We start from the raw sequence: 16376 nt of genomic DNA on the forward strand, positions 1-16376 counted from the left end.
TCATAGAATTGCGCTTTTAGGATCTTCAAATAAATCGAGCAAAACAATCCCTGATCTTTGAAATATGCCAGTTACCTGCTTCTTTTGACGAAAAATTTCAGGAGAAAAGCAGGCAAGCAAAAATCTTACTTGTAAAGTAAACTTAAAAGAAAAAGGAGCCCTAATCCTCAGCGTCTTCAGTCGGCCCGCCTGAGGTCGGGAAGCTCAGCAGCGGCAGCCGGGGAAACCTCAATGTCACCCGGTCGCGGGCAACTACCGCTGGCGGAGGAGCTGCGGCAGTCCGTGCACGCGCGCCGCTTGGCGCACGGCGAGCGTCTCCAGGTGCCGCGGTGGACAGAGCCAGAGTCACGGGGCCACCAGCTCAAGGTAGCCTCCTTCCTCCGGCTGGGCACTACGAGACAGGAACCGCCGGGTGTGCGCCTCCCCTCCCCCCCACCCCTACGCCACAGGCGCACGGGGCACAGTCGCCTACTGGGAAGTGCTGCCACACCCCACCCCGACGCCGCGACTCCGGCTCGCAGCTGCGGGGTGGGTGGGCCGACTCCAGGAACCCTCGGAAGGGCGGGGGCGAGGGAGCGGGCCCCTCTAGCTGCGCCTTCGAAACAGCGTTCCTTGTTCTCGATGGTCCCCGCGCGGCGGTCTTATGGAACGCAACTTCCGGTTCCTTTTAAAGGCCCCAAGCTGTGCGGCGCGGCGCGTGAGGGGAAGGTATAAAAGGGAACGAGAGGGCGGGACCGAAAAGGAAGAGGAAAAAAAGCTAGCGGTAGAGGGGGCGGGGAGGCGCAAAGGGCGCGCTCTCGCGTCACGTGACCGGGACGCGCCGTTCTTCCGTCGGCCATTTTAGGTGGTCCGCGGCGGCGCCATTAAAGCGAGGAGGAGGCAAGAGCGGCCGCCGCTGCTGCTTATTCTTTTTTAGTGCAGCTAGAGAGAGCGGGAGTGCGCGCTGCGCGAGTGTGGGAGGCGAGGGGGGCAGGCCAGGGAGAGGCGCAGGAGCCTTTGCAGCCGCGCGCGCCTTCTCTGTCTTGTTGTGTGCCTCGCGCGGTAGAGCGGGCGCGCGGCAGCGGCGGGGATTACTTTGCTGCTAGTTTCGGTTCGCGGCAGCGGCGGGTGTAGTCTCGGCGGCGGCGGAGGCAGTAAGCACTATGTCGGAGGAGCAGTTCGGCGGGGACGGGGCGGCGGCGGCGGCAACGGCGGCGGTAGGCGGCTCGGCAGGCGAGCAAGAGGGAGCCATGGTGGCGGCGGCGCAGGGGGCAGCGGCGGCGGCGGGAAGTGGAGCCGGGACCGGGGGCGGAACCGCGGCTGGAGGCACCGAAGGGGGCAGCGCCGAGTCGGAAGGGGCGAAGATCGATGCCAGTAAGAACGAGGAGGATGAAGGGTGAGTAAGGGGCGACCCGGGATAGTCAGGCCCAACTAGTCCCCCTCCCCCTCCTTATCCCCCCGCCATTAGGCCTCGTTCCCGCTCTCTGCCCGCCCTCCAGCCCTCCGTGCAGTCTTCTTGCACAGTTCTCTTCTTCTCTATGCTGGGTTCCCCGGGGCTTTCGTTTCCTTCTCCCCCTGCCTGCTTATCGTCCCCTCCCCCATCACACACGTTTCCACCTTTAGCCGTCACCATGCTGCTCCCTGGCCCGCCCTCCTTCCCTCCCTCGCCTTGGGTCTCCTCCCACTGACTTAGCCGCCAGGATTTTTTCCCGCCTGTCGAGGGGTACCTTTTTTCTTGCGCCACTGTCCCATTTCTTCCTTGTTTTATAAAGTCCCAACCATAAAGGTAGACTCGGAAGCTTTTATGCCGGGATCTAAGGTTTATTTGGTGCGTCCACTTTAGCATCCCCAGACGATGCGATTCGTTTATAAGCGCATGCTTTGGGGAACGTGTAAGCTGCCCACTCCTCAGCTCCTCCCGCCTCGGCTTCAGGCCGAATGTTTTCTTAGTATTTTGGATAAGTTTGGTTTCAGTCTCTTCGATTTTCCACAATACGTTATGGAACTACAGCTTGAGTACATAGGCCCTACTTTTCAGCCTACGGAACATATTGGGCCTGGTGAGATTCCCTGAATCGCTTGTTGGTACGTTGGCTTTTGCTTTATGGGCTTTGGTTAAGTTCCTTGCCGGCGGGGCCTGCACTTGACTGGAGCTCTTTCTAGCTCGGCTAGCTGGCTGCCCTTCCCCCACCCCGCGGAGTTATTCTAACCGCGCACCCTTTTCGCGCCCTCAGCTATTGGATTCCCTAACTGTTCTTACTGATCGTAACCTTACTTTTCATGTGCAGTTTCCTTTTTTTTTTTTTTTTTTTTAAAACCCCATCCCCGTGGCCAGGATCCTTTTTTGGTCTCTCTTGATTTCTCCTTCCCGCTCTCTTACCCACTGTTAAAGGAGGCCTGCCAGCCTTCTTTCATAAAAACGAACTCTTTATTGTGCTGTGGCATGATTTTTTTTTTTTTTGCAGGTTTAAGTACTGACTTGCCTTCCTCCATTCGGAATAAGTTGTATATACTATTTAAAGCTGCATTTGATCTATTAGAGTGCAGCATTTGGGAGCGGAAGCATAATACAGGAGTTAGCAGGAGGGACTAAATCGGGGTTCTTGGTTAGGTTTTCTTATTCCCGTTACCGACCGCTGTTCTTGGGTTAACGCTTCCATTCCTTTTTGTAATGGGTTATGTGTGTCATTCTGTTTTTTTTTTTTTTTTCCTTCACTATAACAAGGAGAACGGTGTGGAAAGTAAAAGCAGTTAAGATGTCGTTTTGATCCAGTATTAGAAAACATGATTTCCTTTATTGGGAAAGAACACGAGATTTGGAGGGTGGGAAAGAGAAGCACCTTAGAATGTCGAGTTTAATAATCTCAGCCTAGGCAGACTTGTCAGGCTGATTGTGCTGGCTTTGGGAGAATGGAGGTGGGATGGGAAACTAGCTTTTCTTAGTTAATTTTGAATTGCATATGGTTTAAGAAAGGAATATGTTAAATATTTGGAAACTTAAACCTTTAACATTTTGGTTTTTATTTCTGAATTCTGTTCTTTGGACAGAGGCACCAAAATGATTAATTGTATAACGTGCTGTTTGGGGCAGGCTTTAGCCCTGATTTTTCAAATCACAAAGCAGCTGCCTTTGTAGTTTCCTACTGTTGAACTGAAGTGTAAATGAATTAAAGTTTTTAGCCCTAACAATGTCAAAAACTAAAACTAGAATTTTGATTGGTTGCTGTACCGGTTGTTAATTCCCTAGCCATTCAAACTCCTCCCCACGACACTCTGAAGCAGCGACGGCACAGCGGGAAGAATGGTAAAACTTTTAAATTTTATTTCTGTATTATAAAGGTTTCAGTAGTCATAACATGCAGAGGCTGTGTATTGGTTAGTTGCCCATTGATCCCCAGGAAATTCTAGACATAGTACAGTAGGATATCTTGTGCCTGGGATATAAAACCTTTAGGCATCGTGTGTGATCTTTGGGCAAAATTAATGCCATTACATGGTTTTTGGTCTGTGGTAATGCATGTAATTGTGGTTTGGTTAAATAAAACTTAATATAATTAGTAATATTTTTATATTTGAACAAGAAAATATAGTACAGTAATTTTAAATTTGATTTTTTTTTTTAGGACAGATATTTTTGTTGGATGTCTAAGTTTAATGTTAAATGGGAAGGTTACCTGATACAAAATCTTGTGTGTTTAAAATGTCTTGCATGTTCTACTGAAATATTTTGGATATGTGAAAAGTAAAACAATTTTTAAAGTAGCGTGTGTATGTATTGTGCAAAAATTTATTTATCTCCAGCCATATTTGTAAGTAGAACTTGAATAACGATTGGATATGTACTAATCAGAGGCGGGCTGATGTGGCTTTTCACTACATTCAGCTCTTACCAGATTTTTTATTTTCAGTGTGATTTGGTTGGAATGTTAATTACAGTTGGTTGGTTCACATGTAGCTGAAATTGCATGACTTTTTCTTGGAAGGCTGGTAGATTATTGTTCTTTTTATACCTCGTTTCCCCTAAATGTCAATCTTTCTGCTTTTAGGATTGATTATATTTGAGTTTTCCAGGAGTTTGTATCCACCACCACTGGAGTTTAGAGGACCAGTAATTTGTAGATAGTTGACTTAGAGCTGCTGTACAAACTACATTCTATTTGAAGAATCCAATTGGGATAACATTTAAATTTTACACGAGCTTTACTTACTACTATATTCTCATCTACTAAAATCTGTCCAGTTTTACATTGCAGATAAAGCAGACTGGAAATAGGCAAAAGGGAAAAGTAAAAAGACTGGGGTTAGTTTGACATACAAAATAAGATACTTTTGATGAAAATAATCCACTTGGCACTGTGATTGTTCATTTTCACTGTTAATTGTGTCAAATTAAGTAAGATTAAACTGTTACTCTTGACTTTTTTACTCTATTACATATTTTAAATCTTACATAAGCAGTTCAGTGATTAGAAAGGACCATAAACTTAGGTCTGAGATCATTGTTACGATCTTGTAAGAATTACTCTTGCCCTGCTACCCAGTAATGTAACTTGACAAGTTTTTTGAGCAACCTCTTAAGGAAAAATGGACAATTAAATATTGATAGTGAAAGTTTTAGATTATGACCTCTTTTAATTTTCTGCAAGTAGGATTTAACAGAGTTTCATTCTGAGTTAAGCAAGTTTACATTTAACAAATAATGTCTTTGTTTTAGAGTTTAGTATTTGACTGTTTAAAGTTACTGCCTGATCAGCCAGCCTCATCCTGTTTCAGATACTATTGTTTTTCTTTTTGGTTTGTGTACTTGCCCACTCTCTGTTCCTTTCTGTCTCCCAGCATGAGGGATATCGTGCAGCAGTTTCATAATAGTCTCAGGAGTGAGGATAAGACTGGCTCTACTAGATATAAAATCATCTGAATTTAGTTTCTTAAACACATTTGGTTTGCATTAGTTTTTATAATTTTAACTTGAATAAAGTGATTACATTTCAATCCTAAAAATATTTAAAAAACGAGTTTGTTGTGAACTTAAAGTTTGTTTTTTTAAAGTTTTAATTTTGAGAGAGTGTGAGTGGGGGGATGAGCAGAGAGGGGGAGAGAGAATCCCAAGCAGGCTCTGAGCAGGCTCTGTCCTGTCAGCGTGGAGCCCCACGTGGGGCTTGATCCCACATGAGACCATGACCTGAGCCAAATTCAAGAGTCATACACTTAACTAAGCCACCCAGATACCCCAAAGTTTTTTTTTTTTTTTTTAATGTTGAGTATAAGAATAAACAGTTGTTCTTAGGAGGGCATGCCTGTTACACTTCTTGTGGATGTTTCCACACTTAAGACCTTTAGAGTAATTATTTCTGTAATAAAATGCTTTTTTCAGTTCACCTTATTTTTATCTTTCCAACTCAACATTCCTAGTTTTTACTTTTAAGCAGTTGCACTGGAATTTCCCATTTTGGTGTGGGCTCATGTTCTTTACTGGGCTTCAGTTCTTTTAGAGTAGGTAACAAAATTTTGTGTTGGTCAAAATATACACGTCATATAGTAAGCTACTGGAGGAGAGTTTAAGTTTCAAGATCAGTGGGAAACTATAATACTGTGTTAGCTTTCAGACAGTTTTATAAGGTAGGTACATTGACTTGCCCACATTGGACTGGACAGAAAGCAAAAATAGTTCCATTCGGTTATCAGCCAAAATACGGCAGTACTTTTCTAATAACAGGGCAGTAGATCTAGTCCTATAACTTAGCATATAAACTAAAGTGTGATTTTTTTTTGGGGGGGAATTTTGTGAATTTTACTGTTGGTTGACTGCTGTCTGATTTTTAAGAAATGGTCATACATGTTTTTGTTTTAAATATTTGAGATTATTATCTATACCCTATTGCTTTTGGGGCATTCTGAACGTTGCTTTCTAAAACACTTTTAGAGCAATCTCATACCTAATTTACTGGCCTTTAATTCAGTCAATTTGGGTTTACTGTAAAAGTTGAGACCCTGAGTAGATGGTCTGAATTTTAGTGTTCTTTGGGACCTTTGATAAGTTTCTAGTGTTAAAATTGCAGAAATTAATGCTCCCAAGTCTCAAGATGGTGAACATAGAAAGGAGGAGTATTAAATTCTTTTCATTTCAAAATCTCTAATATGGAAAATACTAAAAATCCACTGACCTTTTAGGGTTTGGAATTAGAGAAAATCATTGAGGATTTTCAGTGCTGCCTTTTGAGATAAATACTTGGCCTTAGGCCTGGGTTTTTCCCTCAAATCATGTGATCTCTTCTATAAGTATATTTACTGTGTATTTTTTTTTTTTTTTTTTTTTTTTTTACTGTTTTCTGTTTGAGAGTGAGTGAAAGAGCGTGTGAGTGGAGGAAGGGCAGAGAATCCCAAGCAGGCCCCCATCTCACGATCTCGCAACTGCGAGCTCATGACCTGAGCCGCTGTCAAGAGTGGATGCTCAACCGACTAAGCCACCCAGGCGCCCCTTTACTGTGTATTTTTAATATTGTCTGGCTCTTCTGTTCCCTGTAAGGCTGCTCTAATATAAGAAAGTTTTGAATCCACTATTGGGATTTGTGGTTTATGGCCAATATGGAGAATTAGTTTTAGTCTTCAGGTGATAATGTGTTATGCTTGAAAGCATTTTAAAAGGAGCAGAATAATAACTTTTTTCCTATTCCACTCAAAGCTGTGCACTTCAAGTGTGTGTGCAGATTGACAAATGGAATGAAATATAACTGTTAGTCCAAGTTTTATTTGACTAGTTCTGCTTCAACATTTTAGTAGATAGGGCACTGAACTGGATGCTGGAAGCGTGGGATCTTTTTCTGTTACTTCACTTCAAACAGTGTGGTTTCAGGTAATATAACCTGTTTGTTACTTGGTTTGCTGATCTATGTGTTGGAAACAATGCTCATCACAGGAAGATTGACCACATAGCCTGCTTTCATAGCTTGTGTGTGTTTATCCGGTGCCTTAATAGTTGATACTGCCAGTGATTTACTCCTGTGGAGTAAAGGTAAGCATGTTTTAGTTTCTGGAGTATTAAATTGTATATTGGAGCTAGATATTCAAGACTATTTGGGGGTGGGGAGACTTTATTACTGGTAGTGTTTGGCCAATAATCAAGGTGATAGTTAAGTATTGGTCATGTCTTGTAAACTCCTGCTTATCTGGATTTGAAATACCACACAGTTCAAGCTAGGAAATTCTCCCTCTCCCCCTTTAGTCTTGTAAGAAACACAGATGAAAAATTATTAGCAAATATACTCAAAAAGCAACTAATAGGCATTGTCATGGAAGCAATCTTCTATAATTTTTCTTTTCTACTGTTAAAAAGTAATGTGATTTTAAAGCATTGCAAGAGTCTTAAAATTTCATCAAGAAGGCAAAAATCATTTTCTTAGTTCAGTGTTGATGTCTAAATTGGTTTCCAATGGAAAACTACAGAATTGTGAATGTGTAGTAATCTCAGTTAACCAGAACTTTAACCTCTAGGTTAAGGAAACCCCATTCCTTAACCTTCAGGTAGATGGGAGTTTACCTTTTAAAGCTGATCGAGAGATTATTTTAAAAGCCAAATTACAGGAAGTCATTCTTTCCTTGGAATGAAAGGAAAAAGGGGAGATTTTTGGGTTGAACATTTAAAAACTGTCATTTTATTATGTTTTCAACTTAATTATCTTTTTTAGTCCTATAAGTTCATTCTAAAGGATGAAGTAGCACTGAGACTTCATATACTAGGCTAGAGGAATTAATCTTTACTGACTTATTAAAAGTTTGTCAGTCTGTTTCCAAAGGTATTTTTTATACAGATTGTAAAATGATTACCCTACCATATGGTGTCATCTGGTTGTAAAAAGTAACCCCTGCCCCCCGTTATAGGTAACTAGTTACTTAACTTTAAATGTATACTTTCTAAGGAAAAATACTGATTTTACTCATGTTGGTGGGATTTCATTATATTTTGTCATTTTAGGATTTTAAATGAATTTTAATGATAACACACTAGAAAATATAAATAAGAATTGGTGGCTTAGTTGAGTAATATTCTGAAAGGTGACAGTGATTGGCCAGTCATGTTATGTACTTGACATTTCTGTTGTGTTTTTTAAACTGTCAGAACTTGTTATGAAACCACATACAGGAGTTGTTAGGAAGTGTTTGAAAATTACAGAATATTTTTTTTTGACCCTATTTCAAAATTGGGAGTGTAATGGTGTTTATCATTTTACCTCGAAAAAGGTGTTTCAACTTCTTAGGAGAAGGACTTTAAATAAAGTAACTGTTGACTTTGGAGTGTTAAACCTAGTGATCTCAGTACAGAGAATGTTTTTGGGGTGTGAAAAACAGTATTAAATCAATATTTCTATCAGCCCTGTTGCATATGTATTACCTCTTTTATAATTTGAAATTAATTCCTTACTAAACTTGGTGTTTATGTGGATTACAGACAAGTCCTCAAGATGATTTTTTAACTACATTTTGAGTTTTTTAGACAATCTAATTTCTAGTCTGTATTTTTTACATGGGATATTTAAATATCTCTGGATTACTTTAAGTATTATTTAATATTGAAAATAATCTTAGGATCCATTTATATGAAACCTCATTCTGGCCTTTTCCTGTTAATGTTGGCAACTTTATATAGTTCATGCAGATTTAAAAAAATTAAGCCTGTGAGTAAATGAAAACATTGCTTTATTAAGTTACTTTAAATTGTGCTCTGCCCCTTTTAAATAACAACTTTATATTGAATACTTGGGATGTTTCAGACTATGTTCTGTGCCCTTGAAGTGTACTTCCTCATTTATTAATACTATTTTTTCCTTTTGTACTTTTTTTGTTTTGTTTTGTTTTAATGTTTATATTTTTGAGAGAGAGCATGAGTGGGGGAGGGCAGAGAGAGAGGGAGACACAGAATCCAAAAGTAGGCTCCAGGCTCTGAGCTGTCAGCACAGAGCCTGACGTGGGGCTCAAACTCACAAACTGAGATTCCTGAGCCAAAGTTGGATGTTTAACCAACTGAGCCACCCAGGTGCCCCAATGCTATTTTTCTTTTTAAGTAAGCTCTACATGTGACATGGATCTTGAACTCATAACCCTGAAGTCAAGATTGATTGGCATGCTGTGTGGACTGAGCCAGCCAGGTGCCCCTGTACTTGTTCATCCTCTCATTTACAGATGTGGAAACAATCATGGGTATTTGTTTTCCTGAGGGTCATACATATATTTAGTAAGTGGTGGGGGTAGCATATAAACTAGGGGTTTGGCTTACTACCTCTAAATTTACTTACTCTAGAATAGGATGTCCCGCTAAGCAATCTTAAATTCCTAAATGACATTGCATAGCATTTGGAAAGTCATCTGCACTGAGTTGTATAACTTTATGTCTGTTATTTAATATTATAATATGGTGTAATATCAATATCTGTAAAAAACAAGCTTTCAGTTGTTGAGTTGGTGTTTTTTTATATTTATTTACTTGTTTACTTATTATTTAAAGTTTATTTTGAGAGAGAAAGTATGAGGGAGAGGGAGAGAGAATCTCAAGCAGGCTGTCTGCTGTCAGCTCAGAGCCCAGCTCAGAGCTCAGCCTGGCTCAGTCTTACAAACCATGAAATCATGACCTGAGCCGAAATTGAGAGCTGAACGCTTGACTGATTGAGTAACCCAGGTGCCTCATTGAGTAGGTGTTTTAAATTGAATACTGTATTGCCTCTTGGGTGCTCAGTAATTTATAGATAGGAATACAAAATTAATGAGTTAACATTCTGTAGATGAAGGCCTGTTTTAATTAGGATTGTCAATTCACTTACAACTAAGGATCAAATTTTAAACTTGTAGGATTAGGGGCCCATTTTTGTTGCTATTTGAACAAGTCTTGTGACGTTTTAACTTGGCTGTTTAGGATTTTTCTGAAGTTCGGTCTATCTCATTGTAAGTGTTTGCACAGCTCTGTAGGAGTGACAGTAACCTGAAACTTAGTCTTGAACCAAGGCAGCAGAGATAATCTGGACTGACAGTAGGTGTGCTTTAAGCAAAATACAGAAAAGTAAAAATTTAAATTGTATCTTCTGCCATCTCATAATTTGAGGGAGAGCTTGTCAGAATGCTAGTGTTCTGAGAGGCTAAAATAATTCCCATTTATCCAAAATTAAGATAATCGGCTCTTTCTTACTGTACTATTCTGGTGTGCCTATGAATGTGCTATATTTAACACGGAATGCATCTGGAACAGTTTGTGTTCATTGTAGTGTATTTACCTGTCTGGTTATCAGTTGTGCAGCAGTCTTCCTTGTTAGAGTAGGGGAAAAAAAAAGTGCTTTGGGCTGCCAAAATGGTAATGCATTTGTCTCAAAGAAGAGTCACGTAGGCTCAGAGACTGTTTACTTTTTTTACTTTACACAAAATTCACAAAGTTCAAGTGCTGGCTACCTAGCCACCCTACAAAGTGGTGGTGGGGGGCGGATTTAACAGCAACAGGTGATTAATCTGGCAAAAATGAATAATAGAACTTGTTAAAAGAAGTAAGAAATGAGATGCACTTAGTGTATTAATTGTTCTCTCATTTCAGAAGAGCCTTTGGGCATGCTAACAGTAGCTTAATATGAATTAGTGGTGACTGACCCATACAGTGTTAAATCATGATTACTGTATTTAAGAAGGCAGAAGTGTGTGTTGTAGAAAAATTACTCATCCCAAATAATGTAGAAATTGGAAGGCAGGCAGTGTTTTAAAGAAGGTGGAATATTTGGCTCATTCTCTAAAGGTGCTGGATAGCTGAAGTTTTACTGTGTGTTTCATTGTAGTTTTTGGGGAAATAATCCTCCTATGGAATATGTTTAAATTATAGTTGGCCAAAAATTTTGGGATTTGATTGTTGAGGAAAAACAACATCTTCAAGTGGCCTTTTAGCTTTAAGGTAGACACATTGAACAGCCCGAACTAACAATTGTATTAAAGGTGAGAAGTTTCTTTAGAGAGTTCTTTATTGGGCCAGTTGATGGGTTAGGATGCTTATCTATTTAAGAAAACTGACTTCCTATGCTGTGAAAAACATTTGGGGCTTGTGAATAGTAATGGAACATGCCTCTCAGTCTCATTCATAGGGTTATAATTTATTTTTTTGTAATTTTCTGTTTTTTTAATAATTTTTCTTTTTCTTTGTTTTTTCCTCAGTATGAGTTGGGGAGAGGGACAGAGGGGAAGAGAGACAGAATCTTAAACAGGCTTCATGCTTCGCACAAAGCCCGACTTGGGGCTCTGTCCCATGAACCTGGGATCGTGACCTGAGCTGAAATCAAGAATTGGACATTTAACTGAGCCACTCAGGCACCCCTTAAATAATTTTATTTTTTTTATAATTTTTTAAATTTGTTTTTTTAACGTATGTTTATTTTGAGAGAGAGCATGCATAAGCATGCAAGCAGAGGAGGCACAGAAAACGAGAATCCCAAGCAGGCTCCGTGCCAACAGCACAGAACCCAACTTGGGGGTTGATCTCACCATGAGATCTTGACCTGAGCTGGAATCAAGAGTCTGATGCTTAACCAGCTGAGCCACCCAGGCGCCCCTTAAATAGTTTTAAATCAAGAACACTTACGTAAACTTTGCCTTGGAAATTAAAGTCAAACTTAGTTCTGTCTTAATATCAGAGGAACAGATGAGACAATATTCATGCCTTTCAACTTTAGGTTTTTATTTATTTTATTTTATTTTTTAACATTTATTATGAGAGAGAGTACTTGAGCATGAGTGGGACAGGGGCAGAGCCAGAGGGAGAGAGAATCCCAAGCAGACAGGGGGCCCTATCACTTGAGATCCTGACCTGAGCCAAAATTAAGAGTTGGGTGCTTAACTGTCTGAGCCACCCAGGCACCCCTCAACTTTAGTTTTTTTAAAAAAGGCTTTTGTTATTTATTTATTCTCTTCAGGCTGAAATAATCTCAAATTGTTAAATTATTGATGGAAAATTTTTTAATCCCAGAAGGTGGTAATTCATTAAATTTCAAATTGAAGTTGTTTCTGTTCTAGAATTGCCATTGATACCTGAGCAAGAGGTCATTGCATTATAGTTTGTTATTTCTCATTTATAAAAATATATCAGTGTCCCTACCTTGAAAGGATAAATGTTGCTAATGAACTTTCATCTCTGAAGGAAGTGCTCTGGTTCTTTAGGTTAAAATTAAAAGTAAAGTGTTTAAGGCATAAATTTAAGTGACAAGGATTGGATTTTAAAAGATGCATTATTTTAATGAAAGAAGATGTATTGAGAAAACTTTTTTCCCGTGAAATTTGCAATAATTAAAAATTATCTGTATATTATGGGTGTTTTCTTATGTTCATTTGATTATAAATATAAAAAGGGTTAATAAAGGTTACTTCAAGCATGAAGATTTTATTAAAGGAGGTCCTAAAAGTTAAGCATATAAATGACCCAGCTTCGCATTATAATACATGTACTAGTTTGAAAACTTAATCTGAAATGGGAAACAGTATATACTTAAAGTCTTCTTGTGCACTGAAAGTTAAACTTTGTTGTAAGAAGTTAAAAACAAGTCTATGGTGAGAAAGTAAGATCAGTAACACCTCAGTTAATCTGGCATCTTTAGGGGAGAAGCTGAACAAGATCTCCTTCCAGGGACACAATTGGCCTCTTGTTGCAGGAATTGGCTTTAGTGGCAATGTCCTAAATGCCCACAAGATGGAGATGTTTCCTGCTTTAATTTCTACCTGGAGCCAAAAGTTAGTATCACTTCCCTATCCACCCCAATTACAAAGATGAGAAATTGTTGAGCAAGCATGATTTTATTCCCTTAAAAGTTTTAGCCTTCACATAACAAATTCTGACAGTTTACCCTTAAAAAATCTCCAGTCCTGTCTCTTTAAAGGGTAGGTGGTATGTGTAAGGTCTTTGGGGCGGGCTAGGGGGTGGCAAAGGGGGCAGATGTCAAAGGAATCAGAGCTGCCAAGTCTGAGCATTATGGCATTTTGCTGTAATAAAAATAATACTTCACCTGAGAAAAATTTTTTTGAGTATGTATTTTTGGTCTTAAAGTGTTTTGGTGGTTTCCACTTACCACCTGTCACTTTTAGCATCTTCAAGGTTTAAATATTTTATTGCTGGTTAACTGAGGTTCTACTGTAAATAAATCATATAAGTTAATTAGTGGATTGTGCTTCAGTGGGTAATTCTTGTTCACTAAATTGTTCACGTTACTTTTGTCTTTATTAAAGACTCTTAGCAATCCAAAAACTTAAAACCTAATTGTGAGACTTAGAATTTTCCATTTTATGTGCTAAGAGTTTTGTTAATGACAGAGAATTACTGTTAAATAGAAAGGAGCTTCAGCATAAAAATATGCTGGTTGCTGTGATCAGTGGGGACTATGTAGCCTTTTTACAGGTTTAATGATTGGAAGGGAAATTTGAAGCTAAAATTCTGTCTTTTGCTTTTACCAATACTTAACCTGGAATTTAAGGAAGACTTAGATGTACAGTATTTTTACTTTGGGATTACATTTATCTTTTTGGCAAGTCAAAAGAATTGGCTGCTTGCTCACTATTTTTGTAATTAGGCAGATAGCAGCAGTAATAAGCAAAACCTAACAACTGGAATGGGGTGTTCTTGATATGTGATTATGTAGGAAGGACATTATTTAATACACTGCCCAATAAATTGGTGCAGTTTGGGAAAGGTATTAATGTTGTGGAAAAGTTTATTTGTTTTTAGCATTTTAATATTACTTTTTGTCTTTACAGGAAAATGTTTATAGGAGGCCTTAGCTGGGACACTACAAAGAAAGATCTGAAGGACTACTTCTCCAAATTTGGTGAAGTTGTAGACTGCACTCTGAAGTTAGATCCTATCACAGGGCGATCAAGGGGTTTTGGCTTTGTGCTATTTAAAGAGTCGGAGAGTGTAGATAAGGTAGTGTGTTATGTGTTCTGATCAGTTAATAATATAAGATGTGGATAGTTTGATAACACTAATTCGCCCATTTGTGATTTCCCCTTTTGTGGTATATGAAGCTAGAGCTATAGTTCTTAACCAATATATTTTATGAAGAGTCCTCTTTAATTGTTTACTGTATATCTCCTGTATGCCAGGCTCTACTAAATTGAAAAAATTAACTTTAAGAATACTGAGACTTAAAGACACCTAATTAAAGGGATGATCTGTGACAAGTTCACAAAAGTATAGATTTTGAAATTTCTTGGGCTAAGGGGAAATAGCAATCACGATGTTGCTGACAGTTAATGGAGAGTTGGTTTTCTAGTAATTAAATGTTTCCCCTCCTCCCCATTCTTAACTGGCATTTAGGTTTGAACAGTTCTATATTAGCTGATGTCACATCACCACAGTTTGACTTCTTTAATCATAAGCAAGTCAACATATACCTGGCATTAGCTATATTTATTTAACTATAATTATTAAGTTAAGTTAATAATCTGAACTTAAATTAAGGTACATACTTAAAATGAAAAACTTCAATTTCCTAGGTCATGGATCAGAAAGAACATAAATTGAATGGGAAGGTGATTGATCCTAAAAGGGCCAAAGCCATGAAAACAAAAGAGCCTGTTAAAAAAATTTTTGTTGGTGGCCTTTCTCCAGATACACCTGAAGAGAAAATAAGGGAGTACTTTGGTGGTTTTGGTGAGGTATGTGATCATGTTTTGACCCAATTTTTTTCAAAATTAATGTGAATATAATTGTCACATTATATTTTCAAAGTTGTTTTGAAGTTTGGGCTGATTATGTGATTTGTTTTGAAAGCAGGATATTGTAAATACTTCCATTAGCACATCTTTGAAGGTTAGATGATTGTATTTTTTTCATATATTGAAGGTACAGAGTATGCAAAGATGTAACAGACGTTCTTACCTTGAGGAACTTACCAGATTAGTAGAAGAAATAAAAATATAAACATGAGGAAGAAATCCAGGTTGGATTACCTGAGATAATAGAAGGAAATGGTTCAGTTGAGACTAGGAAAGAAATGAATTCTTAAGAATAAGGTGTAGTGCCTTCTCAATTTAAAAACGTACATGTGCAGTTTTTATGAGTCTAATTACAGACTTGGAGAAACTGAAGTTCCTTTTGTGAAGTAATGGGTTAAAGCTAAGATGAGAAGTTTGTGGCCTTGCCTGCCAGATACAGCCTGCAGACACTTCTTTTGCTTGATTTAAACAGAAGATGTTTTGTTAATATTTAGGTTGAGATATTTCCCACAAATACCTGGATATGTAGCATTTCTTACATATTTGCAAGAGCAAGCAACATTGGAATTGCCTTCCTATATGGGCAGCAGCCATCTAAGATGAGAGTAGTAGCCTCCCCCTTTGGTTAGTCATATGTGGTCCTCACCACTTGCCATTTTCTCCCAAATGCGGTCATCTTTATTCTGTTTTTCTTAAAATTGACTGTTGCCTTCTGTTCTTGGTTGGCATTTGAATATGTGACCCTTGAATGAGGTAGCAAATGTCAGTATCCTGGGAAGCTTATTTTTATAAATAGATTTGAAGACTTAGGTGGACTGGATATTTTTATTGGAAGAATTCTTTCAAAAGATTAGAATAAACAGGGAGAGAGACTGCAGAATAGAATTTGAGGGCCAAACATGTTTTTTTGTGCATTTTTCCCCACTAAACTTGTGCTTTTATTGTCAGTCACATGCAAACTAAGGTATTAAAACTTATTTTTGATCTCAGGTGGAATCCATAGAGCTCCCTATGGACAACAAGACCAATAAGAGGCGTGGATTCTGCTTTATTACCTTTAAGGAAGAGGAACCAGTGAAGAAGATAATGGAAAAGAAATACCACAATGTTGGTCTTAGTAAAGTAAGTTAAGCATCCATTTACTTGTAGAGAATACTAGCTTTTATAGAGGGTTTCATCATCTAGCTTTCTGAAAGGCTTCAGTTTGCATGCTTGTGCTTTAAAGATGTCTCATGGGCTTCTTACTTATCAAAGTCATTGATCACTATTTTTTTGCTTTCACTGGGAAGCAGTAGGAAAACATTTGTTTTTAAGTGTATTTTGTCTAGGCTTTACCAAAAGATGCTGTTTGAGGGCCCGACGAGTAGAATGTAGCAACCTATATTAAGCAGATACCTTCTTGGATGTCATTAGAGGAGATTATTTCTTTAAAAGTACTGATGATTGGTTTGATAAACTGACTTTGAGGAAAATATCAAATTAGTCAACTCTGTATTTTGGACAGTATTGGCTCTCCTGGTTATTATACATTTTGGTGTATCTTTGTGAGTCCGTATAATAACATACATTTTCTCTTTTAGTGTGAAATAAAAGTAGCCATGTCGAAGGAACAGTATCAGCAACAGCAACAGTGGGGATCTAGAGGAGGATTTGCAGGAAGAGCTCGTGGAAGAGGT

The 16376-nt window shown here is 38.8% G+C and overlaps 1 protein-coding gene across 6 annotated transcripts in view; it reads left to right on the top strand.

The window, feature by feature from the left end:
• The first annotated feature begins 868 nt into the window (after positions 1 to 868).
• Positions 869 to 16376, top strand: part of HNRNPD (heterogeneous nuclear ribonucleoprotein D) — an 18310-nt gene continuing 2802 nt past the window's right edge. For 4 of the 6 annotated variants that reach the window (XR_002084902.2, XR_002084905.2, XM_019466143.2 and 1 more), the window contains exons 1-6: positions 869 to 1375; positions 3227 to 3283; positions 13738 to 13906; positions 14479 to 14640; positions 15691 to 15822; positions 16281 to 16376. The exon at positions 16281 to 16376 is cut by the window's right edge and continues 4 nt beyond it. Coding sequence is in view for 4 of the 6 variants with exons in the window: in XM_019466143.2 (XP_019321688.1) it covers positions 1143 to 1375; positions 3227 to 3283; positions 13738 to 13906; positions 14479 to 14640; positions 15691 to 15822; positions 16281 to 16376 (849 nt within the window). In the remaining 2 variants the exon portion in view is untranslated. The remainder of the gene's footprint in view (positions 1376 to 3226; positions 3284 to 13737; positions 13907 to 14478; positions 14641 to 15690; positions 15823 to 16280) is intronic. The other 2 variants (XM_019466156.2, XM_019466179.2) reach the window with 1 other exon arrangement.

This window comes from Panthera pardus, unplaced genomic scaffold (genome assembly GCF_024362965.1).
Source record: "Panthera pardus isolate Hobbes unplaced genomic scaffold, ASM2436296v1 HiC_scaffold_13, whole genome shotgun sequence".
NCBI classification, from domain to species: domain Eukaryota; kingdom Metazoa; phylum Chordata; class Mammalia; order Carnivora; family Felidae; genus Panthera; species Panthera pardus.